General features: G+C 37.5%; 1 protein-coding gene across 1 annotated transcript in view; it reads right to left on the reverse strand.

Annotated features, from left to right (window-relative positions):
• LOC127651966 (protein FAM193A-like) overlaps nt 1-20,344 on the reverse strand; it is a 52,280-nt gene extending 31,936 nt beyond the window's left edge. The window contains exons 1-6 of the mRNA XM_052138031.1: nt 20,046-20,344; nt 11,320-11,388; nt 10,765-11,004; nt 9,031-9,200; nt 8,780-8,947; nt 8,345-8,576 (exon numbers count right to left, since the gene is read on the reverse strand). Coding sequence (XP_051993991.1) covers nt 8,345-8,576; nt 8,780-8,947; nt 9,031-9,200; nt 10,765-11,004; nt 11,320-11,388; nt 20,046-20,195 — 1,029 coding nt within the window. The 5' untranslated portion in view covers nt 20,196-20,344. The remainder of the gene's footprint in view (nt 1-8,344; nt 8,577-8,779; nt 8,948-9,030; nt 9,201-10,764; nt 11,005-11,319; nt 11,389-20,045) is intronic.
• Nucleotides 20,345-20,848: the final 504 nt, after the last annotated feature.

The raw sequence follows: 20,848 nt of genomic DNA on the forward strand, positions 1-20,848 counted from the left end.
TAAATGCAACATAAAAAGTAACCCATAACACTCCAGTGGTTTAATCCATACTTTCAGAAGGGATATTATAGGTGTGGTTGTGAAAAAGATCGATATATGTAGTATATAGAGTATTTTTATTTTTTTTACTATAAATTGTCCACCCTGCTCAGGAGGGGTGATATGCTTATATAAATCACAAAAAAAAAAACGAAAAAAAAAAAAAAAACAGAAAAAGAACTCTTAAGAGAGAAGAGCTTGTGAAAGTGAAAGTAGAGATTTATAGTAAAAAATGACTTAATTATTGATCTGTTTCCCACCACTTCTCATTTACTTACATTGAAAGGACCAACAGAGCTGAGATATTCTTCTAAACATCTTCATTCAATTTCTGCAGAAGAAAGTCATACACATCTGGGACTGCATGAGGGTGAGGAAATGATCAAATATCCCTTTAACATTCACTTATTTTTACAATGCATCAAATGAATGCTAATTTGGTACATTGATACTACAGGCCAACAGGAACCCACAAACCAAGAATGGCCAACATTCAGCCCCTAGGGAGCTTACAGGCCACGCCAAAATTCCCATTTTCTGGTCAAAAATGTTCTAATTTGGTACATTGATAGTACAGGCCAACAGGAACACACAAACCAAGAATGGACCACATTCGCCAATAGGGGGCGCTACAGGAAATGCAAAAATTCTCATTTTCCGGTCAAAAAATTTCTAATTTGGTACATTGATACTACAGACCAACAGGAACCCACAAACCAAGAATGGCCCACATTCGCCATTTAGGGGGCGCTACAGACCATGCCCAAAAGTCTCATTTTCTGTTCAACCCACAAACCAAGAATGGCCAACATTCGCCCCTAGGGGGGCGCTACAGGCCACGCCAAAATTCCCATTTTCTGGTCAAAAATGTTCTAATTTGGTACATTGATAGTACAGGCCAACAGGAACACACAAACCAAGAATGGACCACATTCGCCAATAGGGGGCGCTACAGGAAATGCAAAAATTCTCATTTTCAGGTCAAAAAATTTCTAATTTGGTACATTGATACTACAGGCCAACAGGAACCCACAAACCAAGAATGGCCCACATTCGCCATTTAGGGGGCGCTACAGACCATGCCCAAAAGTCTCATTTTCTGTTCAAAAATGTTCTAAATTGCTACTTTGATACTACAGGCCAACAGGAACCCACAAATCAAGAATGGCCCACATTCACCCTTAGGGGGCGCTACAGACCACACCCAAATTTCCAATTTTCAAACTGATGGCATTTTCACCCAATTTGTCAAATTCGTCTGAAACTTAATGTACATTCCTCATTTCAGATACCATTTCCACGCCATTTAACCAATTCTTCTGAAACTTGGTGTACATGCCTCATTTCTCATTGGGACCAAAAAAGCCTCAAGGATCCATAAGGTCCGGTATGATGGATTTTCCTGTACACTGAAAATGTTTTGTTTAGGATTCAGACAGAAATACGTGTTTTTTGCATTCATCCATTGAGAGGGTTTAACCCCAACCCTCTACTGATCAATTTTAAATGATTTGCCATTTTGAGGAGGAATCCGCATTGCTGCTTGCAGCTATATTTAAGTGTGTTTTTGACAAGTTTCTCACCTCCAGATAAGCACTATGCTCAATGGCATTGCTTTTTCTGACTTTATGTGAATGAAAAGACACAAATTCACCAGTTTTCTCACTGGAAATAGGTACATTTCAAAATATCACTCTCCTGGTCACAAAAGTAAAGTTTGTGGGTAATAACAGCCATTTTCTATACTTTTGAGGCACAAGCAATTAGGAAATAACACTTACTACCCAGGAACAAAAATTTTGTTACATAGTGTAATAGTGACCCCTTCTGGAGATGCCACTAGATGGAAACAAATGAAAGTCTAATGTGCTATGAGTGAGTCATTGAATCATTTGAAATGTTCACAACCGAAATCTGCCAAGAGAATTTATAGCAGTGGTCTCCAACATGGTGCCCGCGGGCACCTGGTAGCCCGCATGGAGTCTCTGAGTCGCCCGCCGAGCACGTTCTATAAATAGCCTGAATTGTAATCTTTCATTTATTTTTTATTTATGATGATGGCATAAAATGAGAAAATAACGAATGGTAACATTTCATATACCATTAAAACATAATAAAATAATAAAATAATTTAAAATATTTAGAATCTGCACGTCGAGCACGTTTAAAAAAAAAAAACGTAACGTAACTTCTGTGAGTTGAGGCGGTCAGCGGGCAGACGGTACATAAGATAAATTGAACTATAAAAAAGAAAAAAGATTAATTATGGCTGATGATGCAGGTCATGCAAAAAGAAGACGACTTATTATTTTAACGAGGAGTGGGAGACAGAATTCCTCTTCACTAACGTTAAAGATAAAGCTGTATGCCTCATCTGTGGAGCTAGCATTGCGGTTGCCAAGAGACACAATGCGGAGAGACATTTCACCACAACCCACAAGACCTTCAATGTTCATTATCCACCAGGTACATCACTTAGAAAAGAAAAAGTTAGTGAGATGAAAACAACATTAAGTAGGCAGCAATCATTTTTTACAAAACCCGCTAAAAAGTCACAGGCTGCAACCGAAGCTTCATTTAGAGTTGCTCATTTTTTAACGAAACACAAAAAACCTTTCTCTGATGATGAAATTGTCAAGGGAGCAATGACTGTGATAACCAACACTGTTTAAAGATCACAAGAATGGAAATGAAATAATGTCCTCAGTCTCCGATGTTCAACTTGGGGCTAACACTATTGCGAGACGAGTCTCGGCTATGTCAGCGAACGTAACGGAGCAGCTGGAGAAAGACTTGGGTTTGTGCAAATGGTTCTCCATCCAGTGTGATGAATCTGTGGATTCTAGTAGTACAGCACAGCTCATGGTTTTCATCAGAATGGTATTCAGTGATTTGTCAGTGAAAGAGGAATTTTTAACATTACTGCCCCTCAAGACAACAACGAGGGGTGTTGATATTTATGATGCGTTGAAGAAGTACTTCGTGGAAAAGAACGTGCCATTTGAAAAGTTGGTATCAGTAACAACTGATGGAGCCCCTGCAATGACTGGCCAGCATGCAGGCTTCGTTGCGCTATGCAGAGGAGACCCAGATTTCCCAAAGTTTCTACATTACCACTGCATTATACACCAACAGGCACTGTGCGCCAAAGTGATGGGATTTGATCACGTCATGACTCCAGTCGTTAAAATCATTAACAGCATCCGGTCCAAAGTGAAACAGCACAGGTCATTCAAGGTACTTCTGGAGGAGCTGTCAGCTGAATATGGTGACCTATTGCTTCACACAGAAATTCGATGGCTGAGCAGAGGAAGGATTTTGCAACGTTTTTTATCACTTTTGTGTGAAATCAAAGTGTTCATGGAAGCCAGAGGGGAGGACACCTCCATGCTTCAGGACACTGAGTGGCTACTGGACCTTGCCTTCCTAACTGACATCACTGTGAAACTGAATAATTTGAACTGTGAACTGCAAGGCAAAGGTAAGACAATCAGTGAGATGATCAGTGCTGTAAATGCTTTCAAAGCCAAGATCAGCCTTTTCTCCACATACTTGCAGAGGAAGAAATTGCAACAATGATTCTGCATCTGAGGTCTTTGACAGAGCATTACACAATTACTTTGAACTCCTGAAAAGGCTTGGACAAGAATTTGAGGACAGATTTAATGACTTTGATAGTCTGGAACCATGCGTGTTATTCATTGCAAATCCTTTCATGCAAGTGGACATTTTGCACATTTCTGAAAAACTAAGTGATGTGTTTAACCTGGTTTCTAGTGAGGTTGAGATGGAGATTCTCACTCTGCAAAGTGACATTAACCTCAAAGCCCATCAGGGGGCAGCAGACTTTTGGAAACTTGTTGACCCAGAGAAATACATTAACATTTCCACAGCAGCGATGAAAGTTGCCTGTCTTTTTGGCTCAACTTACCTGTGTGAATCTGCATTTTCAGATATGAATTTTTTTAAGAACAAACACAGAACACGCCTTACTGATGGACATTTGGAGGACTCAATTAGAGTTACAGTTTCGGGTTATACTCCCGATTATAGGGCACTTGTGGACGTTATGCAATGCCAAGCTTCCCATTAAAAGGTAGTTGTTGTTTTTTTGCCCATAAAAGCAGGCTGATTTGGCCTATTTATTGTTGTAAGTGTGACAAATAACTCTTGACATTTTGTATTAAAATTGTGTTTAAATGTGTTCAGTGTAATGGGATCTACAGAGAGAAATTATAAATACAATTATAATTGTAAATTTGTAATATAAATTCCTATAAATAGGATTGATTGATGAATAAAAATAATCTAATAATTAATAATGATTTAAAATGCTTGAGAAATGATTTACATTTATTAAGCCAAGATGTCAATATTCATTTCATTACTTAGACATATTTTGGTGATTAAAAGTAAAGTGAAAAAAGTGCCACAGTGTTTGTTTATTTTATGACATTTTAAAAATGAGAAATTGTTTATTTTTATATAAAAAAATGCATTTCTTTCATTTTGCTCTATCGAAAACGTACCGAACCGTGTCAGCACTGTATCATATTGAACCTATCCGTGAATTTTGTGAACCGTTACACCCCTAATATATAATTATAAATTCAATTGTCATAGTATTTAACAATATTACTGTTTGTTGTTGTATTTTTCAAAACTTGAAACGTGTGTGTGTGTGCGTGAGCCTATATCAAACAAGTAGCCCTCTAGACTATTTTATTCCTTCAGGGAGCCCTCACTCACAAAAAGGTTGGAGACCCCTGCTTTATAGTATAAGCATTATAAGAACAAAGCAGATCTATAATTTCTATTCAGTTCATGAACGGCTGAGCATGACTTTTCATTCAAAAAGACAACAATAATAGTCTAATAATGAGTATCAATAACGTCCTTACCCTCTATATTATTACAATTTGTATGTCAAATCTACTGATTTCAATGACGTCCCTTCATCATTGTAAAGTGCTTTTCCCATGAGTTGAGGTGTCAAAGCTCCGCTAAACACCAGCATCAAGCGGCGCTTTGTCCTCCACATTAGGGTGCCTACACACTGACTAGAGCTTATGCAGCATCAGAGAATGCTGCGAATGCATTGATTTCAAAGGGGAAGGTACGCTGGAAGGACGAAGAGGGAAATTATAAGACTTTCAACATCTTCAACCATTTAAAAATACTGAATGTAGATTTGTACTCTCAAAGACATCATTTGTGAGGCAAAAGGTGTATGAAAAACACTTTGGTGTGAAGTTGTAGCCGAGGTTGTGCTGACGCATCACTTCATAAACAGTCATTTTTACATATTATTAGTTCTTCTGCCCTTTTCTCTCCATGATGAACAAGACAGACTCACATGCCGATGCTGAAGTAAATGAACAACATGCCCCTCTCATTCAGTCGGTCGGTACAAGTACCTGGTCATTCAGTTTGTTTATGAATGAGAAGGTTCATGAATGCCGCTTCTTACTTTGCATGGGCAAAGCACGCGATTGGTCGTAACTGTAACCAATCAAGAGATCTGCCTCGGTTGCACCACGATTGCCAAACTCAAGATTGGCTGCTGCTATAATCAAACATGAGGGTATAAGTGCCCTTAACCGTTGATTTTGTTTCACAAAGTACAGCTGCCAGCAGTGAAAAAACTATACAAATGTATTGGACTCCTATTCCGAATCAGTTTTTGTGCTTGAAACACAAACCTTGCTAGCAACACATTCAAATGGTTATATTAATATTTTCCAGGACAAATCATTATTTTTCCAGGTCATTTAGGTATTTTTCTAATTTTCCATGACTAGAAAAATGCATTGCAAAATTCCAGGTTTTCCAGGACACGTGGGAGCCCTGTATACTCGGGTTGACACTGTATACAAAATTCAATATAATACCCCTATGGCATTCGCTTTATCTCTGTCTGAGCTTGCAGCAAGGCTGCTTGAATGCTGTGGCAAGACTAAGTTGCACATGCAGGCTGTTTATGACTTGCTCCCGTAGGCTCAAGAGACATATGTGGATGTTGCCACCGCAAATGAGCCATCATGTTAGATATACTTCTTGAGACATACCCGACTTCGGTGAAACCGAGCCGAAAAACAGCCTTCGTCCTGTTCACTACTCATTGCGAAGTATTACTGTAGTTTACTATAGTGCTCCCAAACAACAGATTTTAGAGACGGCGGTGAGTCTTCAATATCTCAAACTTATTCAAGTCTGAGATATTCATATTTCATTTAGTTACATCACATTAGGGAAAAAAGTGAGTTAGCTGGCATAAACTTCACATGCATTTAAACTGGCAGCCAAAAGTTTGAAATAATGAAAAGATTTTGCTGTTTCGGAAGGAAATTGGTCCTTTAATTCACCAAAGTGGCATTGAACTGATGACAAAGTATAGTAAGGACATATGGATGTAAAAAAACAGCACCATCACTATTTGTGATAATCATGCTAAATTGCTAATTTGGTACTAGAAAATAACTTGCCATTATTTCAAACACAGTTTAAAGCTATTTGGTTTGTTAAATGAAGCTTAACATTGTCTTTTTTTTTTATGAGTTGCCACAGTGTGCAATAGACTGTCATGTCTTGAGTTCAATATTAGATAAAAAATGGGTATCTAATATTGAATATCCTCCGTTTTGAGGAATGAAGGCTATATAATGCTTGAAACTGCCAAAACACTGAAGATTTCATACAAAGGTGTACGTAGTGTACTTCAAAGACAAAGGACAACTGGCTCTAACAAGGACAGAAAGAGATGTGGAAGGCCAGTTGTACAACTAAACAAGAATATAAGTAGGCTACATCAGAGTCTCTGGTTTGAGAAATAGACGCCTCACATGTCCTCAACTGACAGCTTCATTGAATTCTACCTGCTCAACACCAGTTTCATGTAACAGTAAATAGAAGACTCAGCCACTTTTGAAACAGAAAAACAAAAAGAAAAGGTTAGAGTGGACAACCGATAATTGGAAAAGAGTGTTATGGATCTTAACCCCACTGATCTTTTGTGGGATCACCTAGACTGTAAGATGCGTGAGAAGTGCCCGACAAGAAAAGTGCTACAGGAAGCATGGGGTGAAATGTCACCTGCGTATCTGGACAAACTGACAGCTAGAATGCCAAGGATCTGCAAAGCTCTCATTGCTGCAAGTGGAGGATTTTATGAGAATTCTTTGACGTAGTTGAAAAAACATTTAACAGTAATAGTAATGTTTCACAGTATTAATGTCCTGACTATAAATTGTGATCAGTTGATTGCCACTTTGTTAAATAAAGGTATCAATTTCTTCCATGAGCAAAATCTGTACATTATTCCAAACTTTTGGCCGCCAGTGTATCTGATCCGCAGTTTCTAGTGTACCGTGTAGTGCTCTGTTCTGTTAAGTTTCGGTTCTGTGCGGTCCCGTGTTGCACCACAATCTTTTTTCATTTTAGTTCCAAGCAGTTTGTGTTGTTCGTTATATGTTGTTTCAATATTGGTTACACGCATGTTAAGATGCGTAATAATTTGTGTGACTGTGTGTACTGTATATTAGGGCTGCAACGGTACATGTATCCATGCCGAACTGAAAGGATACATGTACCATTGTAGCCCTAATATATACTGTATACATAAATATGGATTGTTTACATGCATAATTTGTACTATTTACAAATACTTTGACTTGTAGGGCAAGAGCTAAAATGGTACTGTCTCCTTAAGAATACCGGCAGTTAAATGAGCAGGTTTGATAATTGAGCGAACATTAATGAGAGTTGCATATTTTTTTTCCAAATTCGTGTTATGTGTGATTAGAATTACATTTTCTATTTTTGCTGTATCTTTCAACAACTGACTGTAGAGAACAGAAAGGATATTAAAAGAGACATACTTCAATGACAACTGGATTGTGTGGATGTCATCTTCAGACAAATATTACACGGAACGAGTCGAACCAAACTTTTACTCTCAACAGGTAGTGAAAAGAACTCCGTGCTAAACTTCTTTGCAACTATACTACACAATCACTTTGTGAAATCTGAACATTACCAATCAATCAATCAGTCTATTATCAATAATAGACATTTTGTGTCGCAAAGAACAAAACTTGGCTGCATATGCTTGTGACTTGCATCGGTCTTGGGATTTTTGAATCGATATTGAGATCATTTAAATGAAGATCATGATGCAGCAGAAAAAAATCTATATTTTTACCCACCCCTACATTCTGGTATTAAAAACTTTCAGTGAAAGCAAAAACTTTGGCCTCAGACTCAGAATGAATATAAGTTAATGACACCAGTGATAGCAGCAACATACCAGAGTGAACAGGAAGCTGCTGATGGTGCGGGCGGCCTGGCAGAGTGCGTTGTACTCCTCTAGCAGCAGTGAGATTAACTGGTGGGCCTGTGGGGGCCCCTGGGCTGTTGCATCGGTCACCTTTGAGCCCACGGACAGGTGCTTTAGTAGTCGCACCTTCATCTCTAACACATATTCCCTCGCCTGCTGCTCAAGTCGCTGATATAACTGATAGGGATCCTTCTCACAGAGCCTGAATAAAGAAACCTGGGAGTGTTAAACCACGTTCTCTTAATTCCTTAAATGGCATTCTCATTTGCATGACATTTCAGAATGCTGCTTTCTTCAAAAACCCTGTAATAAACAGTTTCCTTAAGTGCATGTAAACGTGGTCATTAAGAAGACTTACACACTTCAATGTAACTATATATTAAATCATTTTCAGCAACTTAATACCTGTCAACAAGTTCCTTCATGCTCTCTTTGTCCCGGTCAAGAGGCTGATCCTGATCGTCAGCCAACGGAGTCCCTGTCTGACGATAAATGCACCTGACCAGGTATCGCACTTCAGACCAGTGATTCTGCAGCTTTTGTGACTCTCGCTCTGACTCAGCTGTGATCTCCCTGATCAATAAAACCATAAACAAAAAATGAAAACCCAAGTCAGCTGATCCAAGAAAAACCAGTGGTACTAATGCAGAACAGACCTCCGCTCATAGCAGGCCTCACAGTTACACACTGTGTCTGCAGTAAGGGGAGTGTTGAGATCTGGTGCGGGCAATGTAGGAGCTCCGACAGTCAGTCTCCCTCCGGCCCCTACAGGCTCTTGGGACAAACCGCCATTACCCAATGGCATGTGCAATATGAAGTCCTGATTCTAAAGAAGAAAAAGAGAAGAGTGGTGATGTAAAACCATTTCATAAAATAAAAACTCTTCTTTCTTGGTATCTCAAAAACTGACTACATGTTGCTACTTCCTTTACACATCCACATCCCACTCAATGTGATAAAAGTAGAGAGTAAAAAGACATCCATAGAAGCATAACTCACGTAATTGTATTGATATGTTTTACCATATAGAAAAAAATTCTAATAAATATACATAAATATGGATGTATACCTGTAATATTTTATAAATTAGTCTGTTTCCTAAAGAAGCACTGGATGGATAACAGTCAGCACTCTGTTTCCATGTTAAGCACTGCAAAAAGCCCTCTTGACAAATATTTTTTTGATAAAATGTATTTTCCATCTTGAGTTCTCCTAGCGCTGCCAACTAAATTTGCAGCCACACCCTGTAGGCAGCTTTTAAAAGTGCACTTAGAAAGAATATCCCAGAAGCAGCAAAATCCTTATTGAATTACTACAGTAACAGTCAACCACAAAAATACTGCAGCTCATTCGGAAGACTACCTGCTTAAACTTGAAAAGCTGAAAGTGTTTTCTGATCATTATTTCTAAAAACAATGATCAGATGCCAACACATAAATGGCAGCACAACTTTATTAAAATTAACACATTAAAATTAGCATTGTATATATATATATATATATATATATATATATATATATATATATATATATATATATATATATATATATATATATTTATTTATGAATAAGTTCAGATTGAATATAAATTGTGAGGCACATCATATATTAAATTCCTTTGTCTATTTGGTCTTAACACTCTTAAAGTATATTTATAGCACCACAAACAAACAGATAATATATTAATGACAGCTATAATCCTACGCAGAATCTAGTAACAGATAAACAGATGTACATTATTTGAAAAAGAGGCCCAATGTCATGCGTTTCATGCCTTTCCAAACCAAAGTCCAAAGCTCAGAACACCATAAGCAGGGTTCCCATACCTTTTGAATTTCCATGACTTTACCAGCAGTTTGTGATACTGAATAAGCGTTTTTAAAATATAATTTTGCATAGATTGCATGCAAAAAGAGCAATTTCTAGCTGACATACTAGAGCCGAGAATAACTACAAAATTGTGCATTCACTATAGATATTTTCAAGAATTTTTAAAGATTGTATTACTTTCTATGATTCTAACAGGCCTAGAAATCACAATTGAAAAAAATAACATTTTCCATGAGTGGGAAAAGAAAAGACTAGCAGAACCAGCACATTTAATAAAAACAAACAGGAAAACTGAACATCTATCTGCCTTTCAAATCAATGTGTAGTGAAAATGAAACCACTTGGCCTAATTCCAAAAAAATCTAACATGGGATGTCGGTGATATCACACAACTGTCTTCATAAGTGGTGCAGAGCAAATGCACGCAAATGGCTCATCTGACTAAGTCAAAAATGGAAACAACATTCAAAACTGTAATACAGTCAATATTTGTCTAATTATATTTTAAGTGACTTAAGGCACAGGAGAAACATGTAAGTAGTGAAGACAAAAGTGACGTACCAACATAGACTGGTCGAAGGTGGGTTGGCGGTCGTCCTTTTCCACGGTGCGCTTGCAGTCGGAGCAGACGTACAGAGGCAGTTGCAGGGCACTGGGTGATTTGTGTGACTGGGAGGTGCCATTCTGCCCGGATCCTCCCCCATCCTGGGAGTTGGTGTCCTTGCGTTCACTTCGACATAGCAGGCAACGGTCACTTGTGGTGTAGGGGGCTCTCTGGTTCACCCCGAAAGTGAACGGGTTCTGAGGAGTGAGACAGAGAAAAAGATCAACAACCTTTGTAACTGACAAACAGAATTAAGATGAAGGCCTTGCTAATGAATATTTATCATCAGCAACAAACTTTGGTGTGCTTTCTAGATAGACTTTATGTAAAGAAATGAACAGCAGCCAATCAGTGTGAATCAAAATGTGAGGATAGTGTGCATAGCGCTTCAACACACTCAACTTACACCGGAGCAGTCTTTAAGGAAATCACAGCTGTCCTGCCGTACAGAGGAAATGCAAATATAACAGAGCGCTGAAGAGGTGATGCAAAGAAATACATTTGCCTGTTACCTGAAGGACTCCCGAGAAGTCAGCGTTCACTGGCCCTTCTGAAAACTGTGGTGCGCCATTCAGTGGAACCTGAAGAGAAAGATGGCCATAAATCAACTCACTGTCTCAAGGTTATATCCTAGTTATTACACTTGTGTTTACTACTTCAGTTCAAAGCAGAATGAGTGCAAACTAAATTCACCAGTCATAGCTGTCATATCGCAAGGAAATAAGCTCTGCAGCAACATGCAGCAGAGAGTTTAATGACTTCACCAAACAGAGGCTGACCCAGAATGAACCCTTGACAGTAACAAACCTTGGGTAGCACAGTCCCTGATAAATATTCCTGTTGTAATGACATATGAAGAATATTTTGCTAGCTAAACATGTGATAAAAGAATTTGGCGAGGAAAATGTCCCACACTTTAGATGAAGATCCAAGATGCAGTCTTCGCTAGGTATGGGCAATTTCCAGTAAATTCGTATTCGAGTATTCTAACCCCCAAAAAATAAAAGAGCACCTGATTACCTATACATTAAAATGAAATTTATGACATCTGTGAATATTATATTTAGTTTTATTAAAAAATATTCCCTAGAACGGTTTTAAAATAAGGTAACTTCAACAAACTATGCTTTTCTTTTGGGGGAAAAATAAATGAACAATATAAATTAATCAAAATGGAAAACAAAAAAGATTTAAAAATAACAAAAAAAACATTTGCACTCACCCAGATCTTACATAGAAACCAATATTGACGGCATGAGGGAAATGCACATATATAAGTCAACATAAAGGCTATCCAATTTTTATCATTTCACATGTTATTATTCAGAAAAACAAGTGGTGAAAGTTTGCTTTTTATAAAAAGCAAACTTTTTATAAGCTCTGCCTATGTTTAGAGATTTCGCACTCATATACATACTGGTCTGATCAGCTTCCAAGTTCTCTTCGCATTTTTATCCACCATAAAATCAGATCCTCATCTGTTGGTTTGCATGACTCCAACAAGTATCAAATACCAATAGAGAAGAATTTAAAAAGGATCCAAATATTAAAAGAATTGCCTTAATATAACTTGGCTTTGCTTTAGATGCACACTCGCCATAACATATCTTCTCTCTTCCAACATCTCAAAAAAACATATCCACCAAAGCGTCCCCCAGTGGACTCAAGAGATTCAGAGGGAAAACAGTGTAATTCAGCGCTGCTCACGACAGGAAATGCGGAAAGGAAAATTTATTTGTGATATTCGAGTAGGGTTTTTAATATTCGAGAAGCTGGTGCAGAACGAGTACTCTAATACTCGTGCACATCCCTAGTCTTCACTAAGTCTTCTTGTACAGTATGAGTTCCACAGATAATTATTTTACTATACAGGCAAAGAAATGTGGAACTTCAGATGATCTTGTTTTTGCTATTAAATAGGGATAGGTCACAATGGTTGACTAGTCTTGAAATTAATCCTCTTTTAGAGTACCGCTGGTACAGCCATAATGGAGACAGACTTCTTTGGCTGTTGCGTTGCGACTCGTAATATTTTTTGAGCGTTTTGAGCACTCTGTTTTAAACACAGCATGTCCAGCTATTTTTTTAACACAACAACGCGACCTATATAAACATATCAGGGGTCAGGTGACCCCAAAATATGTATAATTATTCACCAATTAACTAGTCTTCAAGCAACCCACTAACTAGTCAATTTTGGAGAAAAAAAAAAAGTAAACTGATGCAACATGCTTTTTAAGTAAATTCAAATTATGGCCATTTTATGTCATCGTAACTAGAAACCTTTTGTTAGATATACACAAATGTATCAGTTTATTCAACTTCATTTACTTGAAAAGGTATTTAACGCCTATAAGATTTAACAACTAGGGAAAAATTTACAGAATCCAATTTCACCAAAAGGAACACTAATCATCCCAATGGTGACCATCAAACTTTTTATTTTGTGTGTGTACAAATAATATTAAACTATAATGTTCTAGGGCAGGAGTCGGCAACCGCGGAGGGATAATCACTGCAACGGCGAGAGGAATAGACTTGGGCTGCACGATTTGGGGAAAATGTCATATTGCGATTATTGAGGCTAATATTGCGATATGCGATATAATAAACAAATGGTAACATGAGTCAACTTGCTTGGTTATCAAGGAAAATGCACAAATAGATAACTGATAATGCTGAAATTTGTATTTCAACTCTTTACATACAAACTAGCAACAACAACTATAAATGCAGTGTTTTCAAATAAAAATATTTTTACAAAATTAAATAACATCATCTTTGCATTACTGCAAACTTGTTATTTTCCTCAATATTACACCTAAATAAAATGGAACAATAAATAAGAACATACAAATTTTCTTGAAAATGAGATTGTCCAAACAAACAGGGACATTTAACCAGGATGTAACATGTACTTTCTATAAACTCTCTTGAAAAGGAAACTGGATATAAAAGTGTGGTTCACTCAAACCACTAAAACTGTTGTTGTTGTTGCTGTTGTGTTTTGTTTTTTTAAATGACCAACTGGTATTTTCAAATCCTCTTTCTAAAAAGTTCTACTTATCGCTGGTACCTCTTGTCCACTGTGTGGATAATTTTCTGAAATCCCACTTTGCTAACGGTGCATCATGTCTCTTTATATCTCTGTGAAGACTTGTCATATGGCGTGACAATCGCAAACACATCTGTAATTGTGCTTTGTTTACTGGGCTTTTTAATGTAGTTTTAGTCAATGAAAACTGTTCACATTTTAGTCATATATTAGTAACATTTTGTCATATTAATATTTTAGCCACTGAACACTGTAAACATTTTAGCCATAAGAGTATTATTGATAAGCATTTGTCAATCTTGTCTATCCAAAACCAATATATATATATATATATATATATATATATATATATATATATATATATATATATACACACACACACACACACACACACACACACACACACATACATACATACAAACACATACACACACACATTTTATCGTTGTTGTCATGTTAGTGTTATTTTTCATATAAGATTGATATTATGATGATCTCATCAATGATGCTACACATTGCAAGCTGCAGACAGCGGAGGTGAGAGATGAGCGTCTCCATGTTAGAGTGTGCATCAGCCAGCAGAACTTTATATTTCTCAAGGTTTCGACTCCCGCTCAGATTGTGTCTCTTCCGCGACTGGTTGAAGCGGCTCTGACCACACCGAGAATGACAGTTTTGGAGTTTGTGTTTATTTACCTGGCACGCTCCCCTATAATATGAACTTGAATTAAGGATGAAATAAAGATATATCGCCAAGCTATGATCTGTGTTATTTTTTCTGGCCACCTGTTCAGTGTCGGTCTGCTCGGCATCCATCTTCACCTGATTTCCACGCTGCACACCGGAAACTCACATGACATGACCACAAGTGCCACTCCCTAAATCTTTTTATTAGCGGTGTAGAAAATGGGCAAACAGCTCTCAGAGTGAATGGGCTGTCACGTCCACACATGCACTTATTTATTTAATATAATCGCAAATTTGTGACATTAACTTTAACTCATAACACAAAAGGACAGGTTTTCTTTCATTAAAGCACTTTAGATGCTCCGAAAATTCACATGCAGGATCATGATTATATCATAATCATCAGGTTTTGCTCAACATTTTCACTCAAAATTTTTTAATATAATTTGTAATGAAAAATACATGATTAAATTAGTCAGCACAGCAATTGACCAGGAAAATAAAAAAAATGGCACTCCATGTCACAAAGGTTGACGACCCCTGTTCTAGGGCATAAAAAAACAATGTTGAATATGCGGCAGCACACAAATGTTGTGACAGTTTTAAGCTTAAATATCGTTGTGTAGCATGATAGAATAATGTTATTTTGCGTAACATGGCTTAGGTTTTAAAAACAGTCCCAATATTATTTAACATATCACCACAAGGTAATCAGTTGATCAATGCCTGTAAGACAGAGGTTTTCAATTGGTGAAGCACGCCTCCCTGGGGGCGCAGAGAGCAAAACATAACGGTTCACGTCTGTACACATCTGTCCTGCTAGCTTGCTTGTTAAAGTGCATGTTATGCATATGCTTGTTGCAAAATGTATCGCTTTGTAGTGTCTACAATACAAAAGTCTACAGGAGAGGAGGCAGATTCTGGGCCAAGCTAAAAAAAAAAAAAAGAGTAAGTATGATCACGAATATTTAAATTTGGGATTTTCATGGAACGGTCCCGGTGATGGGCCACTGCCACAGTGTGTTATTTGAAAAGAGGTGCTAGCAAACGATAGTATGAGACCCTTTAAGCTGCGACGTCACATTGAGGCCAAGCTCTAATCTGGTGGTCAAGCCACTGGAAGCCACTTTGTGGCTCATGCCACTTTTTGACAGAAAGCTGAAAGAATCACAAAACACAAAAAGAGAGTAATCCAGACTTTTAGCCGTCAATACTAAGGCGACTGAAGGATCAAATTGCGTTTCTTTAAGTATAGGACTGAGTTTCCCCAACTCTCACGAAAGGCTATGAAAGTCCTCATCCCCTGCACCTCCACTTACTTATGCGAGTGTGTGTTTTCCACTTTGACTCTGCTTAAAAACAAATACAGATCAAGGCTGCAGGTGGAGGACGATTTACGTTTATTCCTTTCTAATGTGCAGCCCCACATCGATCACCTGTGCACATCAAAATGTCGGACTCATTGTTCACACTGATGTAGGGGCGATGAAAATGATGAGACAAAATCAGCAATCAGATTTTTTTCTTTTCTTTTTTTTGTTTAATGTAGACCTATATGGAAGTGATCTTTACACATTTGATACTGTGACAAAACAGCGCTGATGCTTTAAAGCTGATGTTGTTTGATGTTTGATGTTTTTAAAGTTGAATTGGCTTAAGTAGCCTAAAATCTCCAAAATAGCTCTTATTCAAATGATATAATGTTAGTAGCCTGTGGCTGATAAAGAACATGTTTCCAGTTTAGTTATTTGACCATCAAGGTTTATCTGTTCAATGATCAGAAAATAGAGCTGTCCATCCTGCTGATTTTGTTCTCTGACTGATTTTGTGGAGGATTCTGTTCAGAAGGCTAATTTGATCAGTTTCCCCAAGTGCTTGAATGTGGTAAAAATGTGTTGTAAAGTATGCGTTTACAAAATGTTTTAAAAAGAAAGACAAACGTGTTTCAAATGTTTTGAAAAATATAACCTATTTCAAAATGAAAATGAATTTAAAATGGAAAGTTGACAGGTTCATAAAAATAGTTTCTTAATAAATACACTTTATTTAATTTATTAGCCATGCACGGCTGTCTTCAAATTCTCTAGGGGGAAGCTCACTTTCACCCAATTTGAAAAAATAAGAAAAATTCCATTATGACAGGATGCATCCACTATACGTATCAACCTCGAACTCAACCAACCTCGAACTCTTTAAGAGACAGCTAGTAATCTTGGGAAATGCTTAATGCGAAGTCTTGAGTATTTGCTTGGTTAAACCCAAACAAATATCAACTCCTGACAACTACATCCTGAACACAAGTTCTGTACTGTAGATACAGTTCACTGTTAAAGACTTTCTCATGAAGAAAACAGTCAAGAACTGGCAGCAGGTTTGCCAGCAAGTAACTGTAAAATGAACGGTGTCTTGCTGTTGCTGAACTTAAAAGCTACTGTTTTACAGCTACAGTATACTTATATACTATCTACTGTTGTTGAAATTAACAGCCAAGTTCCCAGTATGCACTGCGGCATGAAGAAATTACTTTTTTACTATTTACTGGTTTATTTTGACATTGTTTTTGTTGCAGTCTAAGTTATTTGTATATAATGTTCAGCTTTTACTTTTTACATAAAAGTCTGTTTGTTAATTGGCACAATTGTTGTGTTTTGTATGCCGAGAGTTGATTTATGTGTGAGTCTTGCCAACTTGTGTTATGCTGCAAGTTCAAAAACATTAAACACTCAATTTGCTGATATCATTTTGCTGAAATATCCCTTACTGTTGTTATTTTTTATAAAATATTTGTATGTGTGATGCATCACTATTGACACATATAGAGACATTTGCAAGGTACGATCAGACATTCAGTCTGACCTTAGGTTTGGTCTTACAAGTAGCACAGTGCAACAACTTGACTGGCTGGAAGAAAATAATATAATAATAAAAAAGGTCTAAGATGCCAGCTCAAGAGAACACTAATCACCATGATGGTGACTTCAAACAAAACAGAACTATTGATAACAAAACAACAACACTAATTAAACTAAGGCTACGTACGTCTACATTAATCCGGATACATTTGAAAATGGAATTTCATTTAAAAACGCTCTCCGTCCACACTAGCGTTTTGAGCGTTTTCCAAAAGTTGCTCATCCACACTGAAACTTATGACATGCGGAAAATCCCTGTTGCATGTACGGTCTGAAACAAAATTGTCCTTGTGTGTTCCGTCGCCAGACACCAATTCCGAGTAAACTTCCCTTCGCCTTTGAAGGAATGCTATGTGACGGTTGTACAAAGTAACATTTATTTTTTAACAACGCTAAAAAAGTGAGTATCAAGTACAACAATGCAGCTACAACACGGGCCGCCATCTTGATTGTTTTGGTTGTATGGATCACATGACTGCGTCACATGACAACAAATACGTCATCATTTGCAGATATATCCATTTTCACAGTCCACACTACAACGCTGTTTTCAAATGTATCCACTTTCAAAAAGTTTAGTTTTTGTGAACAAAAACGCAGTCTCAGTGTGGATGGAAGGCCAAAACAGAGAGAAAAATATGCATTTTCAAACTGAAACGTACTAGTGTGGACAATGCCTAAGACTTCTATTAAGTCTGAATAAAAACTTTTGAACGTGTTTTTTTTTGTAGCCACAATACATTGCCAAAGTATACATACATATTCAAGCACAAAGGCTTATGGGTATTTCACCATTATAACACTATGCAGTGATATACAGTTATTTTACTGTGTTCAGGTTGTTGTAGTTTTTTCATTAAAAATACACTGTTCAATCCTGGCAACATTGTACATTTAATCCATTATAATATAATATTTGACTTCTCATTAGACAGACAAGTAAAGGCTAATGTGAGATGATAAAGAACAGAGGAGTTGGTCAGAAACATCATGAACATTAACTATGTGCCACAAACTAAAATTTTAATTTGGCATTTTAAATATAAACATTTCAAAATGTTACTAGCTTTCGCCAAGATGATAACATGATTTTAAATATTAATTTTCCCCAAATGCCTTGCATACAACAGCTATTTACCATAAAACTAGTTAACAGTGAGCCTGCTCTTGATCTCCCAGAAAGTAACATTTTTAACAGCAAACTATTGTCTTTAAGAGTCACAGTAGATTGCTGTAGGAATATGGCCGTACATTTACAGCAATTATTTTACAGTGTTCAATTTGGCTGTAAATGTACATTAAGATCTGAGTAAACACTGACATCTCTGATTTTAGAGGAACAATGAACTTTCTGAATTTAGTATTGTTTGCTAGCCTTAATAAATGTGCAAAAAACAATTAATATAAGCCAAAAACATTTGAGAGAACATGTCAGTCTGAAATCGTAAATTGAATTCAGATAGACAAGTTCCATTTAAACGCAAAATGTTGTGCTCTCCGGTGGCTGAAATTGCATTAACTGAAGTCTACGCAGTTCGCTGTTTGCAAGCAGACATGAAATGGTCTCTCTTGCTTATGTCAACACAGAATGATACACTTGTTAAGCTACAGATGTGGTTTCCTTGGAAACAGAGGGGTACCACCAGAAAGTACATGTCTATGACAAAGCACTGAACTTCTCAGCACTCGAGCAGACCAACGGCTGGACAATTAGAATACACAACTGTAACAAGAGAAAAGCAGCTGATCAAATGAAGCAAGTGTGTGCATATGTCTGTGAATATGAATGAAGTTGCTGTCGTTTCTCTAAGTGCATATGGCACCAAGCGATCATATTAGGGTCATTTCACATTTATATCCAAATCACATACTTCGCATAAGCCCCATTTCAGAACAATTTATAAGAGTTTGTGATATTAACTGTTAAATATTTCCAAGCACTTCCTGATTGCTCATAGTTGAAGAGTTCAAGGGGGCATCTATAATGAAATATTACAAGCAATTTCATTTATTAACTCAACAAAATCCCTTTAAATAGGGAGAGGTTGCTAAGAACTCTCTCATTATTTATTTATCTCTTCAAAAAAGGTGGAACATCTCTGAATTAAACTTAATTTCCAAAACACAAGGTTGGCGTTTAGCATCAGTTCTGTTTTTCTATCTACAAGGCAACATTAATGTGAACTGTGGTCGATAAACAGTGATCTTTTCAGCCTAAATACTAAATGTGATCTATGTATTAAATTACATCTGCAAAAACATCAAGACTTCACTTGACAAGCTAGCTTTCACATCAACTCCAAGTGATCCATAACCATACAGACTTCCACAACAACAGAACGTAACAATGGATGAAATCTTAACGTGTCCTCGAGGTTTTTCTCTCATGTTTCTTTCAACAGATGAATAATTGTTTACAATAACAGTTCTAGATCAGTAAAGCACAGCACAGGCTCAATCTAAACGTATGATCAGGTACTAGAGATCCCCTAGGCCTCAAATATCAAGGGATCTGGGCTAAACAACAACGCGTTTGAGCTCTGATGCACAATTAACCGATCCACATGCCCCAGCCGGTACTCACCTCTCCTTTGAGGCAGGGGATGGTGCTCGGGTCTCCGTGTGCGGCGCTGCTGGAGGGTGTTGGCGGAGCTCCGGCCTTCCCTGCGCCTGCGCCGCCACCCCGCTTATTCTTCCTGCGCTTCGTTCCGCGTTTGGCGTCAGTAGGACTCATTTCTAGACCGCAAAATACACAGACAGCGTTCCGTACGCTGCCAGAAGGGTCTCGGGTGCAATACAAGCGCTGGCGCTGCGGGTACAGGAGAAGAATATGTGTTTTTAACAGATATAATGCAAGACCCTGCCGACCTGCTCACAGTGTAAGACTTCAAATTCCAATATGGCCGACTCAACAGGAATTGGCCAGAATTGGCCAATGGCGTTAACGTCATGACGTTGCAGCTTCGGGTTCATGGGAAAACGAGTTTTAAGACTTGAAATGCGAATTTGTTTGTCAAAAGTGTTCCGAATCAGTGGTGTGAATAATACTAAGTCTAAACAGGGCTAGAGTGTTTTGGGCAATTAGAAAAGGACCACTTCTGGCTGTTAGTTGTACTAATATGGTGCCATGAGAAATGATAACACTGAAGTAGGCTAAAATACATTTATATGGTGATAATTTAGTCTATTTTTTATGTAATTTTTGATATGCCCTTTTGAATGTGGTGTTGCAGTTTTTTGATTAAACTGTATTTATGTATTTTCACTTCTCTGTTATGACTGCAGTTTGAAAAGACGGATGTCTTCTTTTTCCTAAATAGTGCCACCCTTCGGCCAACAGATGGCGATTTTAGACTGCAGCTGTTTTTACGCTTAAAAAGAACACTT

This window comes from Xyrauchen texanus, chromosome 11 (genome assembly GCF_025860055.1).
Source record: "Xyrauchen texanus isolate HMW12.3.18 chromosome 11, RBS_HiC_50CHRs, whole genome shotgun sequence".
Taxonomy (NCBI): Eukaryota; Metazoa; Chordata; class Actinopteri; order Cypriniformes; family Catostomidae; genus Xyrauchen; species Xyrauchen texanus.